This window comes from Triplophysa rosa, linkage group LG8 (genome assembly GCF_024868665.1).
Source record: "Triplophysa rosa linkage group LG8, Trosa_1v2, whole genome shotgun sequence".
Taxonomy (NCBI): domain Eukaryota; kingdom Metazoa; phylum Chordata; class Actinopteri; order Cypriniformes; family Nemacheilidae; genus Triplophysa; species Triplophysa rosa.
Genome location: NC_079897.1, coordinates 27,275,352 through 27,290,989, shown reverse-complemented (window position 1 = coordinate 27,290,989; position 15,638 = coordinate 27,275,352). Strand labels below are relative to the sequence as shown.

Below are 15,638 nucleotides of genomic sequence, written 5' to 3'. Positions count from 1 at the left end.
AAATTAATTTACAGTCATAAAACCTGACCTTATAGATTATTACTACATCCATAAACTGAGTCATTTATAATACAGTCAAGCTAAATACAATGCCCTTGTTATACTACATTATACCAATCTTTATTTAAATGAGTAGAATACCAGAACTGATTCTAACTTAAAATCAGATGTGCTAGTTTAATTACATGGTTGTTGTAAAATGTAATATTAAAGGGACAGTTCACCCCACCCCCCCAAAAAAGACTCACCCATGAGTTCCAAACCTGTATGAATATCTTTGTTCTGACTAACACAGAGAAAGATATTTGGAAGAATGTCAGAAACCCAACAGATCTTGGCCACCACGGACTATACCATAGTAGGAAAAATGACAATCGAACACGATGCCGTATGCGGTGGACAAAAGCGACCTCCGGAGGACGCACCTGAAATCCTGACCAGGACGTGTCCGGTGAAAATGGCACGTATGGTCACCTTATGTAATGCTTTCAAGCAGGAAAGTCTGCACAGACACGTGTGATGTAGTTTTATCACAACAGTTAACTACAGTAACACTTGTGTCGAGTTCTTCACAGGTGTGTTTGCTAATGAGCCAACCACATTATCAAAGACACCCAGCACACAAGACATACACACCATCAAATCTCACACTTAGTGTACTCTATCTGTAAGACTGCTGCGAAAACTGCTGTTCACTGGACATTTAGTCTTTTTTCTGATCATTCTTTGTAAACTGCAGACAGATCTGCCTGCATATGTGTATAGAATCATATACAAGATACACTGAAAAGCGGTTTGCTGCCTTAAATAGTACAATTACAAGTCAATGCTATCTTTACATGTACAGTATGTATATCATTTATTTGATCTTTTCCTGATATCCAGACAATTATTTAAGATGGATTCTGAGGTGGTGTTGAAGCGTCTGAGGGTTCAGTTCTTTTTCAGTCCTGCTGGGAACAATATCTCGGGTTGGGTCACCTCCAGCTGAAGGTGAACACCTCTATCAGAGAAAAGGTCCAGCTTCGCTCCAGTGCAGCCGTGATTCCTCGGAGCTTTAACTCATAACAGAAGCTGATGCATGACTGCTCAGCTGCAGCGGGACACCTCTGCAGGGACATGGGGCAGGTGAAGGTCATAGCTGCTGATCTTCTCTACACATTCCTGCTCTTATATTCTGCTCTCCTCATTGGAGATATTCAGCCATGTTTAGGTAATTAGTCAAATTAACCCAGTTATCCGGTGTTACATTTGATTATCAATCACATGTACAACACAAATCTATATATAGGAAAAGAAACCTCAGAGGACAGATAGGTTATACACCCAATTACGGAGGGATTTCTCATAAATGTTGAGCATAGCAGTCTGTTTTACATCATGTGTCTGCTTTTCTTTCTGTTGCTCTTCTCTTGGCCTTTCCATGCCCATTGGGTTTCATTGATGTTGAGTCTTCATAAATCTTGCCATTATGAGGGAGTCTCGCTCTTCCACTCAATATTCACGTCCAAATCCTGCTCTGCATTTCCCAGAGCTCCTTGAGATGTTGGGAAAGTCATCTGACATCATTGTCAAGGTTAAATTCAATCTGGTGTAGAGTCTATCTGCTGCCCCATTTTATTACCGCCAAGTGCCGTGGCGGTGAATGGAAAGCAGTCTTTGTTGTACACATATTAAACATAACCGAGGCAATTTGGCTTTTGTGTGTCACGTCACAATGAAGTGAAGAGTGAACAGCATGGACCAGACCCAGATTAAAACACCAAAACAAATTAATCACTCAATATCTGCTTATTGCAAGATTTAGCTCTTTTGTAAAGTGTCAGGAACGATGAGGGAACAAGGACAGGGGACCCACGTGCAGACAGCAGGTAGGGGGTTAACAAACAGACTTTAATAATAAGAAACAAAACATGAAACAAAAAACCACGTTGCAAGGGAATAAACAAGAGGTAACAGGAACATAGACAAACTACAATACAATAAACTAGACAAGACTAAATACAATACTAGACATAAACTACAAATCTAAACTGGACAACACAGCAATACAGACCGGGAGGGTGCCGACGGACAGACAAGGCAAAATGAACCGACACAAGACAGAAGACACAAGGGCATTAAATAAGGGAACAAATCAAGAGGAAACAGCTGACGGGCATGAAACAATAACGAGCAATAATGAGGAGATGAGAGGGCGGGAACAGAGACGAGACCGGAGAGAGTATGACAAGCCGAAAGGGCCAAAATTACCTCCCTCCACATGAAACATGGGGTTTCGTCATGGTTCTGCCTCATCATGTCATGTCTTTCTTGGTCTTGTGGCAGAACCATGACAGTAAAGAATGAAAAGAATGGATGAAGGATGCCACCAACATCTTCCTTTGCAACCAAAAGCCCAAAACCACACGCTAGAAATGGTCAGGTTGGAGAACAAATAAATCCATCTGAGGCTTTGAACAACATGAGGGTCAGCACACTTTCTACAAAATCAGTATTTGTAAAAATTCAAAATGTAAACCCCATTTAGTAAATTAATGGTCATGTGATCATGGATGGGTTGTCCAAGTTATTTATTTATTTATTCTGAGGTCACTTTTGAGTTACCTTGGATGTATACCAATTTAAACCTACTAGGAAACATTCAATTTCTTATTAGTATATTTTTATGTGTCACGTACCAATTTGACATATTCATAAATTATAGTTGACCTAAATGTGTGTATTGAACTAATTTACTCTTCCTAATGTATATTCTAACAATAACAATAAATCTGTATTTTACATTTACATTTATTCATTTGGCAGACGCTTTTATCCAAAGCGACGTACAAGTAGGAGAGTATATAAACATTCTGTCAACACCCTAAACAGTACTGTTAGTTTACAAGGCCATGCTACTAAGAGGATTAAAGCTGGAGAAAGCAAGGGAGAGAATGAAGTAATATATATATATGTATATATATTAGTGCTGTCAATCGATTAAAAAAATTAATCGGATTAATCACACACAACAATTATATTTTAAAATATACTTTTACATTTTAATAATTTCACATTTCATCTTCAAATTGATGTAGAAACAATATATTTCTTTAACAGCATCATTTTATGAAAGCTAACATTTTGATATTAGTATTGTAACTGATGTCTCTATTAAATTGATTATTTTAACATTAATTATAGCCATTCAACAGTATAATTGAGAGCTCATGTAGGAAATTGAAGGACACTTTACAGTCTTTAATGCTAAATTATAAATTAAATGCAGAAGAATTCTCATTAAAGCTACAAAATCACATTGATTTCTTCTTTTATTCTGTTCTTTGATTAACATTAGTGACAGGAGTCACAGCAGCACGTTTAATAAGAGCGCAGCCCCTTTAAGAGCCGTCTCAGTATGCAGATCTGACCGTCACCGCACTCCCATTTTCACAACTCTTTGCATTCATTTAAGATTTTATTTTACACTTTGAAGTCTGTGCTTAAGAAAATGCTAGACAAAACGGGCTTTCTGACATAATCTTGTGTGGTTTTATCCATTCAAGCAGGAAAGAGAACTTAACACGGATGCGCTGTCTGACAGAGATTCACCGACGCAGCCGTTACTGTACACACCAGACTGGACCTCGCATTGCGTTTTGCCGCGTCCCACAGTTTAGAAGCTGTCTATCTTCATTGAACGCGTCAAAGCAACTGTTTCAAATCGCGCTTAAGTGCTTTAAAAGCCTGTACACGAATAAGAGCGTGATTACATAATGCCACGCTAGACAAAGGATGTCAAAACAAACGGATGCTGCGTTAATTGCGATAAATATTTTCTCACGCGTTAATTTGAAAAAATTAATCGCATGCGTTAACGCGTTAACGTTGACAGCCCTAATATATATATATATATATATATTATATAAGACATATGCAGTTATTGGTTAGTCAAATAAATGTGTAACAGGTATGTTCTGAGCTGTTTTTTGAAAGATGTGAAAGATGCTGCAGTTCAGGTGAAGGCTGGCAGTTCATTCCACCACAGGGGAACCGAATGAGTAAAGGTTTTTGCTGTGATGGAACAACCAGGCGTCACTCATTTTCAGACCGAAGATGACGGGAGGGGATGTAGACCTGGAGCACTGAGTTAAGGTAAATAGGCGAATTTACCGTTATCCAGTGTCAACAAGTGTTAAACTTGATACGGGCGGCAACTGGCAGCCTGTGAAGTGAAATCAGGAGGGGTGTTAATTTTTTTATTTTAGGCTGATTGAAAACTAGACGTGCAGCTGCATTCTGGATCATTTGCAAGGGCTTGACTGCAATGGTTGGAAGGCCGGCCAGAAGAGAATTGCAGTAGTCCAGTCTTGATATGACCAGAGCTTGGACTAGCAGCTGAGAGACAAGCTCCGACAGGAACGGCCTGCTTTTCCTGATGTTGTAGAGCACATACCTGCAAGTTCAAGAAGTTGCTGAGATGTGAGAGGTGAATTTCAGCTGGTCGTCGAACATCACCCCCAGGTTCCTCACAGACTTAGTGGGTGTTATAGTTGAGGGTCCGAGCTGAATGGCAAGGTGGTGTTCAATTGATGGCTGGGCCGGTATAAAAAGGAGTTCTGTCTTGGAGAGGTTGAGTTGTAGGTGATGCTCTTCATCCAAGAAGAGATGTCCAGAAGGCAGGCAGAGATGGTGGGGTCATCTGGCTGAAAAGTGAAATAAAGCTGCGTGTCATCTGCATAAAAATGGTATGAGAACCCTGTGTTTTAATTCGTGTTTTTTTTTTATTCGTGTTGACACTTTTGATAAGGGTCAGTGCGATCCAGAGACTTACAGCGTTCTATCTGATTACAAGATGTAGTCAATGCCTGCGGCTCATGATGAGTTCTGGTGCCAAACAGCTTTCCCGCACACCAGCCTCAGGAACACCGTTTCCTGTTTCTGTTGTGAGATCGACCCTCTGCTTGAAAACCATCTGTGACACTCACGACTTGGACAGATGTTTCTTGAAATTATTATTCAACGCTGTACAACAGATGGAGGAAATTCAGAAAAGTGTCTTTCAAATTAGCTTTTGGGTTCTCGTGCTGCACTTCAAAATGTGTCGCTGGAGGATTCACCATTTATACTTAATAATACCACTAACATATTGGCAGGGAGTTGGTTAAATACTACACTTTCGAGGGACTTGGAAAGGAATGGCAGGAGTGAGATAGGTCTGTAGTCACTGACCACTGAGAGGTCAAGTGTTGGTTTCTTGAGTAAAGGTGTTACCAGGGCTTGTTTAAATGAGGTGGGGATAGTACCAGTGGTGATGGAGGTGTTCATAATGTATGCGAGTTGAGGCAGTAGATAGCCTGTAGGAGGTGGGAAGTGATCTCGTCTCCGAGAGGGGAGAGAAAGAAGGAAGTTGAGGATAGCAAGGGGTAAGAGTGAGAAATATCTTCTTTTAGAAATACTGTAGTTCTAAAAAAAACTTTCCTGTAGTATTTTGTTCATCAGCTGTAAATCTTGAGGTAAGATAATTTCATTTATGGTAAATATACCATGTCAATGATTACTGCTATACAAATATTTTCATTGATTGACATGTCTACTCTAATGCATAACAGTGACTGTAAAATATGTATTTTAAGTTTGAGAGTGGCATATTTTGAGTTGTGGTGTTTGGGCTATTTTTGGGCTAATTTTGATTGGCCATTTGGTGGGTTTTGTTACAAAACCCTGGCAACCCTGCCAACAGACACAAACGCAACAGAAAACATGACAACAACATTAAACCAACAGAGTTTGAAACATAGGGCTATATATACAGGAGAGTTAACAAAATGGGGAACAGGGTCCCATCAATCAAAGTGGAGGATGAGATACAACATGGTGGACACACAGGCAGGAACATGACATCATGTTTATTTGTTTTTACCAAGCAACACATAACATCCTGAGCACTCAAGCAATTGCACATAATTCTGGGTGCCGCACCAGTGCCTTTCTTTGCAGAGGTGCATAATGAAGTCACAAAGTAATGGGCAACACCTTTCCCTGCTTAGCCTTGCTTTTGTTGGTTCATCATCCTCACTACCCTCAATACCTGAGTAGTTAAGGGCACACAGCCAAAGCTTACCACCAATGCATGCATGTTTTCCTTATCATTGGTAGAAAGGGCTTACACTGCAGCAGAACAGGCAGCTTTCGCCCTACAGTACATGTCATGGTCATCCTGCAGGTCCTGTTTGGTGACACCATTGAGGATACCATTCGCTCCCTAGTCTGTTCTGGTGGCTCCTCTGGAAGATCCGTCTTGACTACATCATCCAAATTACCAGACCTCCTGCTCAAGTTGAGGAGTTTCTGGTTTGGGGCAAGTATGCTTCTATTTTATCTTGCCCAAGAAGGGAGGTGGGTTTTTGAACCTGTGAGTCCTGAACTGAGCACTTCACAGAGACATGTTATGCACACGCACGGGCCTGTTGTTTCAGCACCTTGACCATTTAGGGCTTCAAATGAATCAGATAAAGAGTGAGTTCTTGCCAACAGAAATCATTTCTTTTCTTGGTCTACAATTGGACTTGGACTCCATGACAGCTCCTCTCCACAACAAGCAAACTCAGGTGACTATAGGTTGTCCAAAGTGCTTTTTCAGCAGTCATGATTGGCCTTCTCAGGAGCAGTAGTGCCGCTTGGTTTGATGCATATGAGGCTGCTTCAGCATAGGCTGCAAGTCGCCGCAAGTTCTGAAGTGGGCATGGCCCCACGGCGCATGCCACATGATTTCTATGACAAATGTTTGCCGCACATTTAGTACATGGTCAGATCTTTCTTATGTAGCAATGAATATGCAGCAAATATTGGCCCAACATGGGCTGCATTGTGTGGGCATGCAGTAGGTACGTTCGACTTAATACAATACTGAGCAGACTGATCAGCAAAATTCGCTTGCAGTTGGGGGAGGAGTTCAAAACAGAGCCATCAAGTAAGACACCTGCTGACCTGCTGCTTGCCATAGTGATCTTTGTGCTGTGTTTGCTTTTTGAAGTTGCAGATGAATGTAAGAATTGTCAAGTAAACGTGTTATTTAAAAATAGCAATCAGAAACACATTCTATTAAATATGATACATCGCTCTTGTAGTACTTTAATGCCATAAGTCAAAGTGATGTAGCATGGGCACTTGCTCAAGTCGAACGAAACGAGAGTAGACGTGCCTCACTAGTAGATGTGCCTCTCTTGGCACGCTTGAATGTTACGATTTTAACAGAGAGCTTACAGCAAGGCATGCTGTAGTAGCATGTCCTCGCTGTAGGACAGGAGCCCCTGGTGCCACATCATTGAAACAGTTTTAAGCGAGGGACAGAAAGGTAACGTCTTGGTTATGACTGTGACATCTGTTTCCTGAAGGTGGGAACGAGATGTGTCGAACCGCATACTGATCTAACTGGTTTATTCTTTTGGATCCTCATCACAAAGCCTGAATGAATGGTGCAAGCTGGTCCCTTTTATACCCTGATATCCGGTGAAGAGACTGACATGCAAACTACATTCGCCAATTCTCAAAGGTTATTTGTAAAAACATCAGAAGTGATTGGGCCTCCAAGGCAAACGTTAGTGCAGCTTCATCAACAAAATGTCGTGTTGTCGCTTTCAGGGGACTTGGGGTACAGTCGTTACAGACACTTTCCTATAGTGAAAACTGTCATGAATGTGGAGGAAGAAACCAATTGCAGGCAGCGGGGATGAAGGGGTTAACAAAGACTTATTATAAAACACAAAACAAAAACCCACGGGGGGTAGAACACCCCCAGGGGTGTTATAAGGGAAATAATAAGACAGGCAAACAGGAACGTAACTAACTAACTTACACAGGGCTAAACAACACTTGACAAACTAAACTAAACACTTACAAGACTTTACTCGACGGAATGCTCAACAGGGACTATGAGCATTAGCAACAGGTAAGCACAGCGAATACTCACATGAGTACATACAGCTAACACAAACACAATGACCAAACACAGGACAATGACACATGAGGACTATATAAAGGGGAGAAAACCAAGAAGGGACAGGTGCGGGGCATGAACTAATTAACAAGCAATAACGAGGGAGACAAGAGGGCAGGGATAAAGACACCACACCGGAGAGAGGATGTGGAAGGCCAAAAGGGTCAAAATCGCGCTCTCCACATATAACCTAAGGCTTTGTCATGACTCTGCCACAAGACCAAGAAAGACATGACACTATAAGGCAGAGTCATGACAGAAAACAGTTTATGGACATGCAACATTCCAACTGAAAATTTGATTCTGATCGATTCCTTTCCATTTCTTAGCTCATGCGACAGACAGCTAGTGTAAAAGCTGTAGTTTAATTGAGCAATTGGGCTCAATTAAACATTCTGTTAGCAGCACAAAGGTCCTGGGTTTAGTCCCAGTGAATGTCCAGCACGCAAACTGATCTCATCAGTCACCTTGAATCGGGTTGTATAAAATGAATACATGTTTATCACACACTGTTGTTGATTCATGTGACTGATTCTGTTCACTTTGCTCCTGCTGGAGTGCTGTAAGTTTGCTCTGAGATTAAAAACATTAAACTTAAAATAGAACTTAAAAACATGAGAGGTTGTGCAATAATGTACAGAATTAGAAAACATTTTTTTCAAGTTTATAAAAACGTAAGTTTTTTCTTTTAGAATTAAGCATTGTGGACTAGTACACAACTAGTCTAGTGCACACCAAAACAAAAGCAACACTTTGTATAAGGACATAATATCCCCCCTTTAATAATAATAAAGTGACAGATTTTTAATTCTCATGTTGTCATGATTCTGTCCTTCTGGTAATGAATTTCCTAGATCTGTGGACAGAGTCGTTACAGTACCATGTCTGTGTGCCTGTTTTGTTATGTGTGGAAGACACGTGGCCATTTTGTTCACCATTTCTCCGATGTCTCGTCATTGGCCCCGCCCACTTGTTAACTCGTTAGCTTCCCCTCAGTGTTTCATTCCCATCACCTGCCAGTCACTAGCCTTTTGTCATTTTCCCTCCTTAGTGTTCCCTTTATATTCCCTTTGTATTCAGTCTCCCCTTGTCGGTTCATTCCTTTACCCTGCCCTACCTCTCCTCGTATGTGGATTATCGTGGTCCTGGTTTGATGTGTCATTGGACTTTTTATTTGGATTCTCTTGGACTTTGTTTGTTTGACCCTTGAGGTAGTTTTTGTTTTGATTTTTATTGTGTTTTCCTCGTCGTGGGTTTTGGTTTTATCTTTGAATAAATATTGTCTGTTAACCCTTTGTCTGACTGTGCCTGGGTTATCTGCCTTATCATTCCTGACACGTGTGCACTAATCGTTGAAACGTTCTTGTGTTCATAAATGTACATTCTGCACAACTTCAGGGGTGTATATCCAGGACAGGCCTCTTGGTCTGGTGTATTGTTTTCAACAATATGTAAACGTGGGTGTGGGCAGTTTGTGTTGTCTCTTTGAAGTGAGAATGAAATGAGCTTCGCTAGCACGAGTCTCTTTATCTGAGAGCTGCTGAACTCGGATGGACACTCACTTCAAAGGCTCTTCCTGCTACAGGCAAATGAAAACATACAGCCCGAGCCTGCAAAACACTGCCAATGTGAACCGCAAAACTGACCAATGTTTCATTGAGGACAAAAGCAGAAAAAGAACCTAACTAAATTGCTATGCAAAATGTTTGCAGTCATTGTGGTGGGGAGCCGTTGGCACGCGGCTCAGACCTCACTGTCATATTATCATCTCTAGTAGCACAAGGTTTTTTTCACTTGTGAACATTGTGCAGAACATGACATGACACATGATCTGAACCATAATTTATGTTATTAACACAAATGTGTGGATTTGCATGCATAACAATATTAACAAAACATTTGTTTGTAAAATGTAATTTCATTTATTTTCTTTGTTTCATACATTTTTGTAAAACAGCAATGTTCACATTGTTTATTCCTTTTATAAAATAGATGCTCCGTAAATAGGATTGATTGATTGATCCAATACTGAAAGTAAATGCTGGATGTAATGTATTTCACACAGATACTGTAGGGATGAGTCCTTCATGGTCTTATACTCAGTTTGATATGAAGGCGTGTGTGATTAATATGCTGCTAAGTCATTTGTTACAAAGAATGTATCACAGTGTAAATATAAAATTTGATCAAATTCTATTTGTCTTCTATAATAAGTTGTGATCATCCTCAATGAGCTACAGACAAAGTGTCAACTCGGATGAAAAGAATGGCTTTACCAACAGAACCCATGTGTCCTTCTATAACATCTGTTATTGTTTCTGTGGAACACAAAAAAACTTTTGAAGAATCAGAAGGTTTATTATGGCTGTCCAGCTTTACCAGGTCAAAAATACCATAGAAGCATCTATATTCATAGATTTAGACTATATTAACAGGTCGAATGAAGGCATATGACAGCGTAAAAAACAGAGAAGTATCTTTATTAGAAAGAGCTGAAATCTTAATTTGATTTCAAATCATTAGGTGTCACTCATGTTTCCCGTGTAACTGAGCGCCATGTGTCAGTTTGTTCTACATTGCAGTTGTATGGAACTTCTTATTAGATTTAATGTGGTGTGTTTGTGTATGATAAATATCTGCAAGAAGATTCTTCAAAAAGACTTTGGTATCCCATGAAATAAAACATGATGAAAAGATGAAAAAGATGAGGGTTTAGGTAAATTATTCTATGAAACAGCTGTCAACTCAAAAATGAAATTCAAGGCCTTCATGTCTTCAGCCAAACACAGTTAAGAGTAATAATAATCCAAATGTTGGCTCTTCCTAGCATTGTAACTCCATTAGAGAGAGCACTAATTTTGAAGTACATCTTATTTTTGGGTGAACAAATCTTAAGCCTTACTATTTCATTCATAATGACACTTTTTCATGCCGTTTCCAGGGTTCTGTACCGTCAAATTAAAATGTATTCAGAAAAGATTTAGAGAAACAGAACCTCTTTATGATATATACAAATTGACAATATTTTCATTCTTTTTTTAAGAAGAGGACTGAACAAGTGGATAGACAAAAGGGTAATCTACAGAATCTATCAAGGCTTTCGAACGAACGAACGAAAGAAATCCTCCATGATAAGTGTAAATGAATCAGTCATCTGGTTCTTCTCTGAATATTCTATGATGTCTTTACTGTATATACATCTGACATGAATACATTAAGTTTCAGAAGGTCTTACATACAGAGTTAATATCAACGTCTTCTTTACATGAAACTGAATGTGATGGAGTTGAGGGCCTGGGGCATTACATCGCTGTTCTTTAACTCCACTTGAGACTAGATTCTATATTACAATGCCTGTATCATATATCACACCTGCAATGTTCAAGAAGATAAGGTAAAAATCATCAGGATTTAGCAAAATACAGTAATTTGTCTGTCATTGTCATCTAATACTGTATATACCCTACTTTGCAAGAGAGTATTAAAACTACACAGAATTTGAATAACACATATACAATGAGCTTTCACCAAAGAAACATCGAGTCACATGAAGGTATTTCTGATCGGTACATAATTCACCATAAAAACATGTTCAACACAAAACTGCTTTTTTCCACACTGTCCGTTAGATTGACCTCACGGAGGCCTGTGATTGGTCAAGCTGCCACGAGAGGGCAGTGGGTGGAGACTCGTAGCACCTACACCTCATCATGACAGCGCTTCACGTGTGGAATATCATCACGTGAAACCTTCTGTATGCTGAATGTATGTTTGAATGCTCGCTTGTCTGAATCTGGTGAGCGGCTCCAGTAGCATACAGTTTTTTTCTATTGCAGTTTGGATGTCTAAAACGCATATATATATATTGCAGTTTTGCTCTGTCTCTGTGTATGAAGATGTCCTAATGCAAGCTTGAAAACCGTACTGTAGCCCAGTTTACGTCTGAAAGACTAAAAAAAGGCCCTCACCCTAAATTTATCCATAGCCCTCTGAGCCTGCGAGGCTTATCAATGCACACGACTCTATTACACCTCACATCCTGACATACCAACAACCTAAAGAAAGTGCTTCTGACATGTGAACACACACTTGAAATGAGTGGAGCTGAATCCACCTGGATAACAACAGAACTGCCACTGACCACAGCTTCAGTCATCATTACTGTGTGTGAGATGAACTCAATGAACCGGGCTAACATCAGGGTTAACTTAAAGGGTTGGTTCGCTTGTTTTTTGAGATTTCGCCATCATTTACTCCCCAAATCCATAAACTTGAGCTTACCCTTGAGATTCTGATTAATGCGGTATACCCAATGATTCCTGCACTATATTCCTCACAATTGATAGATTTGTGAGAGGACGTGACATCATCAGTGACCGTCTGAAAATACATGTGTTGATGAGATTTGAGAGGTCAGACGATCTTTTTTTGTGATCTCAGATGAACTGATAATCTCACTTTTGTTTCTGGTAATACAGACCTTCTCTTCTTCATGAATGACAACAGAAGATGGGATAAAATCTTCTGACAAAGACCACGGCACCTACAGATTGTGTACATCAAACATGGGCTCATGTACAACATTTGTTACAGTTTTGGGTTTCGGATTCTTGATCTGGAAAAGGGTCTGACGTACAGGATAAGTCATTTAACAAACAGAGGAGTCAAGATGTCATTCGCTTTCTTGTTTGCAGGCAAAACTGCATTTCAAGTGTCTAAATCCATTTGGACGACGGATCTTTGGCAACCGTTGTGTTTATCCGTCATTACCATTAGATCTCGCTGGGTAAGAAACATCTGCTGGCAACGTATGAAGCACAAATCAATCAAAAGTCTGGCGTGTAAGCACTGTGGAGTAATTTTGCGGGCCGTACGGAATTGTTCCGCGTTTATTTAGATGACTCCAATGAAATCAATCCTGTTTGTTTGTGCATTTTCACGAACGCAGGTGGATGCTATGGCCTACGGTGGATGGGGTTTCCAATCTTCCGGCAGCTCACGCTGGCCACTGTAGTCCTGCGCTGCCACGTATACATCAAGTCTACATCGCATTCACAGAGACGAAACACTGCATTTCGACCAAATCAAAAAGAAAACAAAACTTCGGAACTCTTAAATGAATTGATGTGCTCTAAGAAATGATACTCTAAGAAAACTACTTCCCTGGTTGTAGTTTCATTTATTGCCATGCTTCCAAAAAGCCTCTTTTTCCACATCACGTTCCAATGAGAAACAGGTTGTTTTAGATGGTGAGCTTTTGCGTCGGAGTGCCATTGTAAACATCAGACTCTGGAGGGTTTGGGAGATGTGGCTCTCACAGGAAGGAAACGGATCGGCCCCCCTCTCGCAGCGGCATGGTGGGATACATTGGCTTGAGGATGTGGTCACTACCTGGTTTGCTGTTACTGCCTCCGTTCTGACTGCTCAGTTGGTGTCGGATGTCTCTGCGGTTGATGGTGAATGCCGTGATCATCTCAGGGCCGTAGTCCCTGGTCTCCGGTGCCCCGCCTGGGACGTGCCTCAGGTGCCCGTCGCCCAGGCACGTCATGGAAACACGGGCGTCATCGAGGTGTTGCAGCTCATGTTGTCCTTTCCGGGCAGGCGACGGTCGTTGAAAGAGTGCATGTTGATCACTGCGTCCGTCTTCATGTCTGGCGGCGGCTGGTGGGGGGGCTTGTGTTTCACTCGCCTCTCGCACGTGAAGGACAGTCTGATCTCGTCAGTCACCGCACTGCAGAAAGACCTCTTGATGGAAAAAAAGACACATCGTGGGGGTGGGGGGGAAAGAGGAAGTAAGTACATTCACGTCCATCGGAAGACAAGACAGAGCGTGCTCACTGTCTGACTCGTAGCCTACGTGGCAATGCCACTGATATCTGAGGCCCTAGTAGTTACTTTCATCTCACCCGTACGAACCCATATGACTTTCTGTCTTCAGCAGAGCACAAAAGGTTCTCATTGGGCCTCATTCATGAAATGTATGAGTAAATTCTGAGTCATTTGCACGTAAAACAGACCTTCCTGAAAACTTTCCTCCGGATTCACAAAAACTTCGTAAACGTCAGATTTCATAGTAAAATGTGTGTGTGTTAATGAATTCCAATCATCCGTAAACAGGGCGCGCATGCACGCTCATTCACAATTAGCATAATCCCCGCCTATGAATTACAGCTACACAAATGACGTATCTAGGAATGCTGGAATCCTCTGGACTTCATTCTCTGGTTTGGCTACATTATATTGCATAAATGCATAAGAGACTAATAGGCTACATGCTTACCAATAATTGATTCAATTAAACTGTGTCCACCAAAGCGTTTTTAACCAGCTAAAACAATAATACCTGGTGCTCTTCTGAAAACGAACGGCTGGTGGCGCTTGACAACGCTTTGGAGGAACCGCAGTTATTCCGGAGATGTGTTGGTTGCTGTGATTTAGAATCCGCAACAGCTTTGTTTACAATTACAGTTAACAATTACTTAATATGAAAATGCAGTAACCATTAATATTAACTTCTCCATTGCTGTGTATGATGGTTGCTCAATGTTACTGTTTGTCCCGCCTCTTCTCCACTGTGTAAAATAGGACAGTGACGAGCTCTGTGTTTTATACGGAGTTAAAAAGTAAAAAATGATAATAGACAGGGCAAAAGTACTCGTGAAATATCATTATGATACATAGTGCTTCAAAATGGAGTGTCATCAGTTTGTCTAAAAGAATACAGAACATTACGTGCGGTTTTACACACTATGTACACGTGGTATGGAGCAGGTATACATTTCTTTCGTAATAACTAACAATTTGAAATTACGAACATTTTTATGAATCCGAAAATGTATGTTAGAACAAAAATGTGTTCTGCTGGTGTTTCATGAATGAGACCCATTGTGTTTTTAAAGGTAAGCAATGCCATGCGGGTGGATGACTCACATTTCCATGTTCAAATGTACAAATACTTTATGAACATATTCATTTATTTGTCCCAATAAATTTGGCCTTCAGAAAGAATAATTTTTGCAAAGTTTTGGCTAAAGTCGTCGAGAAACTTTATGAAGAATAATTAGCATACACTTCCCAATCCAGTTCAGTAGGAAATACGTTGAACGAGATAAAAATATTCTGATTTTTTCCTGCTTTTACACTCACATACATGATCAAAGTGGTTTAAATGTCAATCTCCCGCAGTGGCATCTTATCTGTGAAATGTGTCTACATAAAACGAAAGTGATTTCGCTATTTGCTTTCAGATCTGGTTGGCGTTTAAAGGGCTTATTCATCTCTTCATTCAAAGGATGTTATCAGTTGTATCACATGTATTTCAACTTTACTCATTCTGAGACGTCTGAAAGACATTCAGTCTGACAATCGGTGATGCTGCATATGTTAAAAGGTATATCTTAAAAGGTAAAGCATATCTGCAGAATTATGAGTGTCTAACTCTACTCTTGGTGTGCTCTTATCCTACCTGATACTCTCGATAGAGTATACCTGTATATCTACATTTACCTTTGTCAGATGCAAAACCCATTCGCTTAGCACAAAAACACCAAGCTCCTTGATAATGATAATGACATCATCATTCCTGCGTGTGTTATTGTAATAGTGCTTGACATGACAGTTGTTCTTTTTCAACTGTTTCAGCATCAGATCTGGAGCT

General features: G+C 40.4%; 1 protein-coding gene across 1 annotated transcript in view; it reads right to left on the bottom strand.

Moving 5' to 3' along the window:
• Nucleotides 1–9,888: 9,888 nt before the first annotated feature.
• The window catches only part of grik3 (glutamate ionotropic receptor kainate type subunit 3), a 110,975-nt gene continuing 105,225 nt past the window's right edge, over nt 9,889–15,638 (bottom strand). Inside the window, exon 16 of the mRNA XM_057339242.1 lies at nt 9,889–13,726. Coding sequence (XP_057195225.1) covers nt 13,526–13,726 — 201 coding nt within the window. The 3' untranslated portion in view covers nt 9,889–13,525. The remainder of the gene's footprint in view (nt 13,727–15,638) is intronic.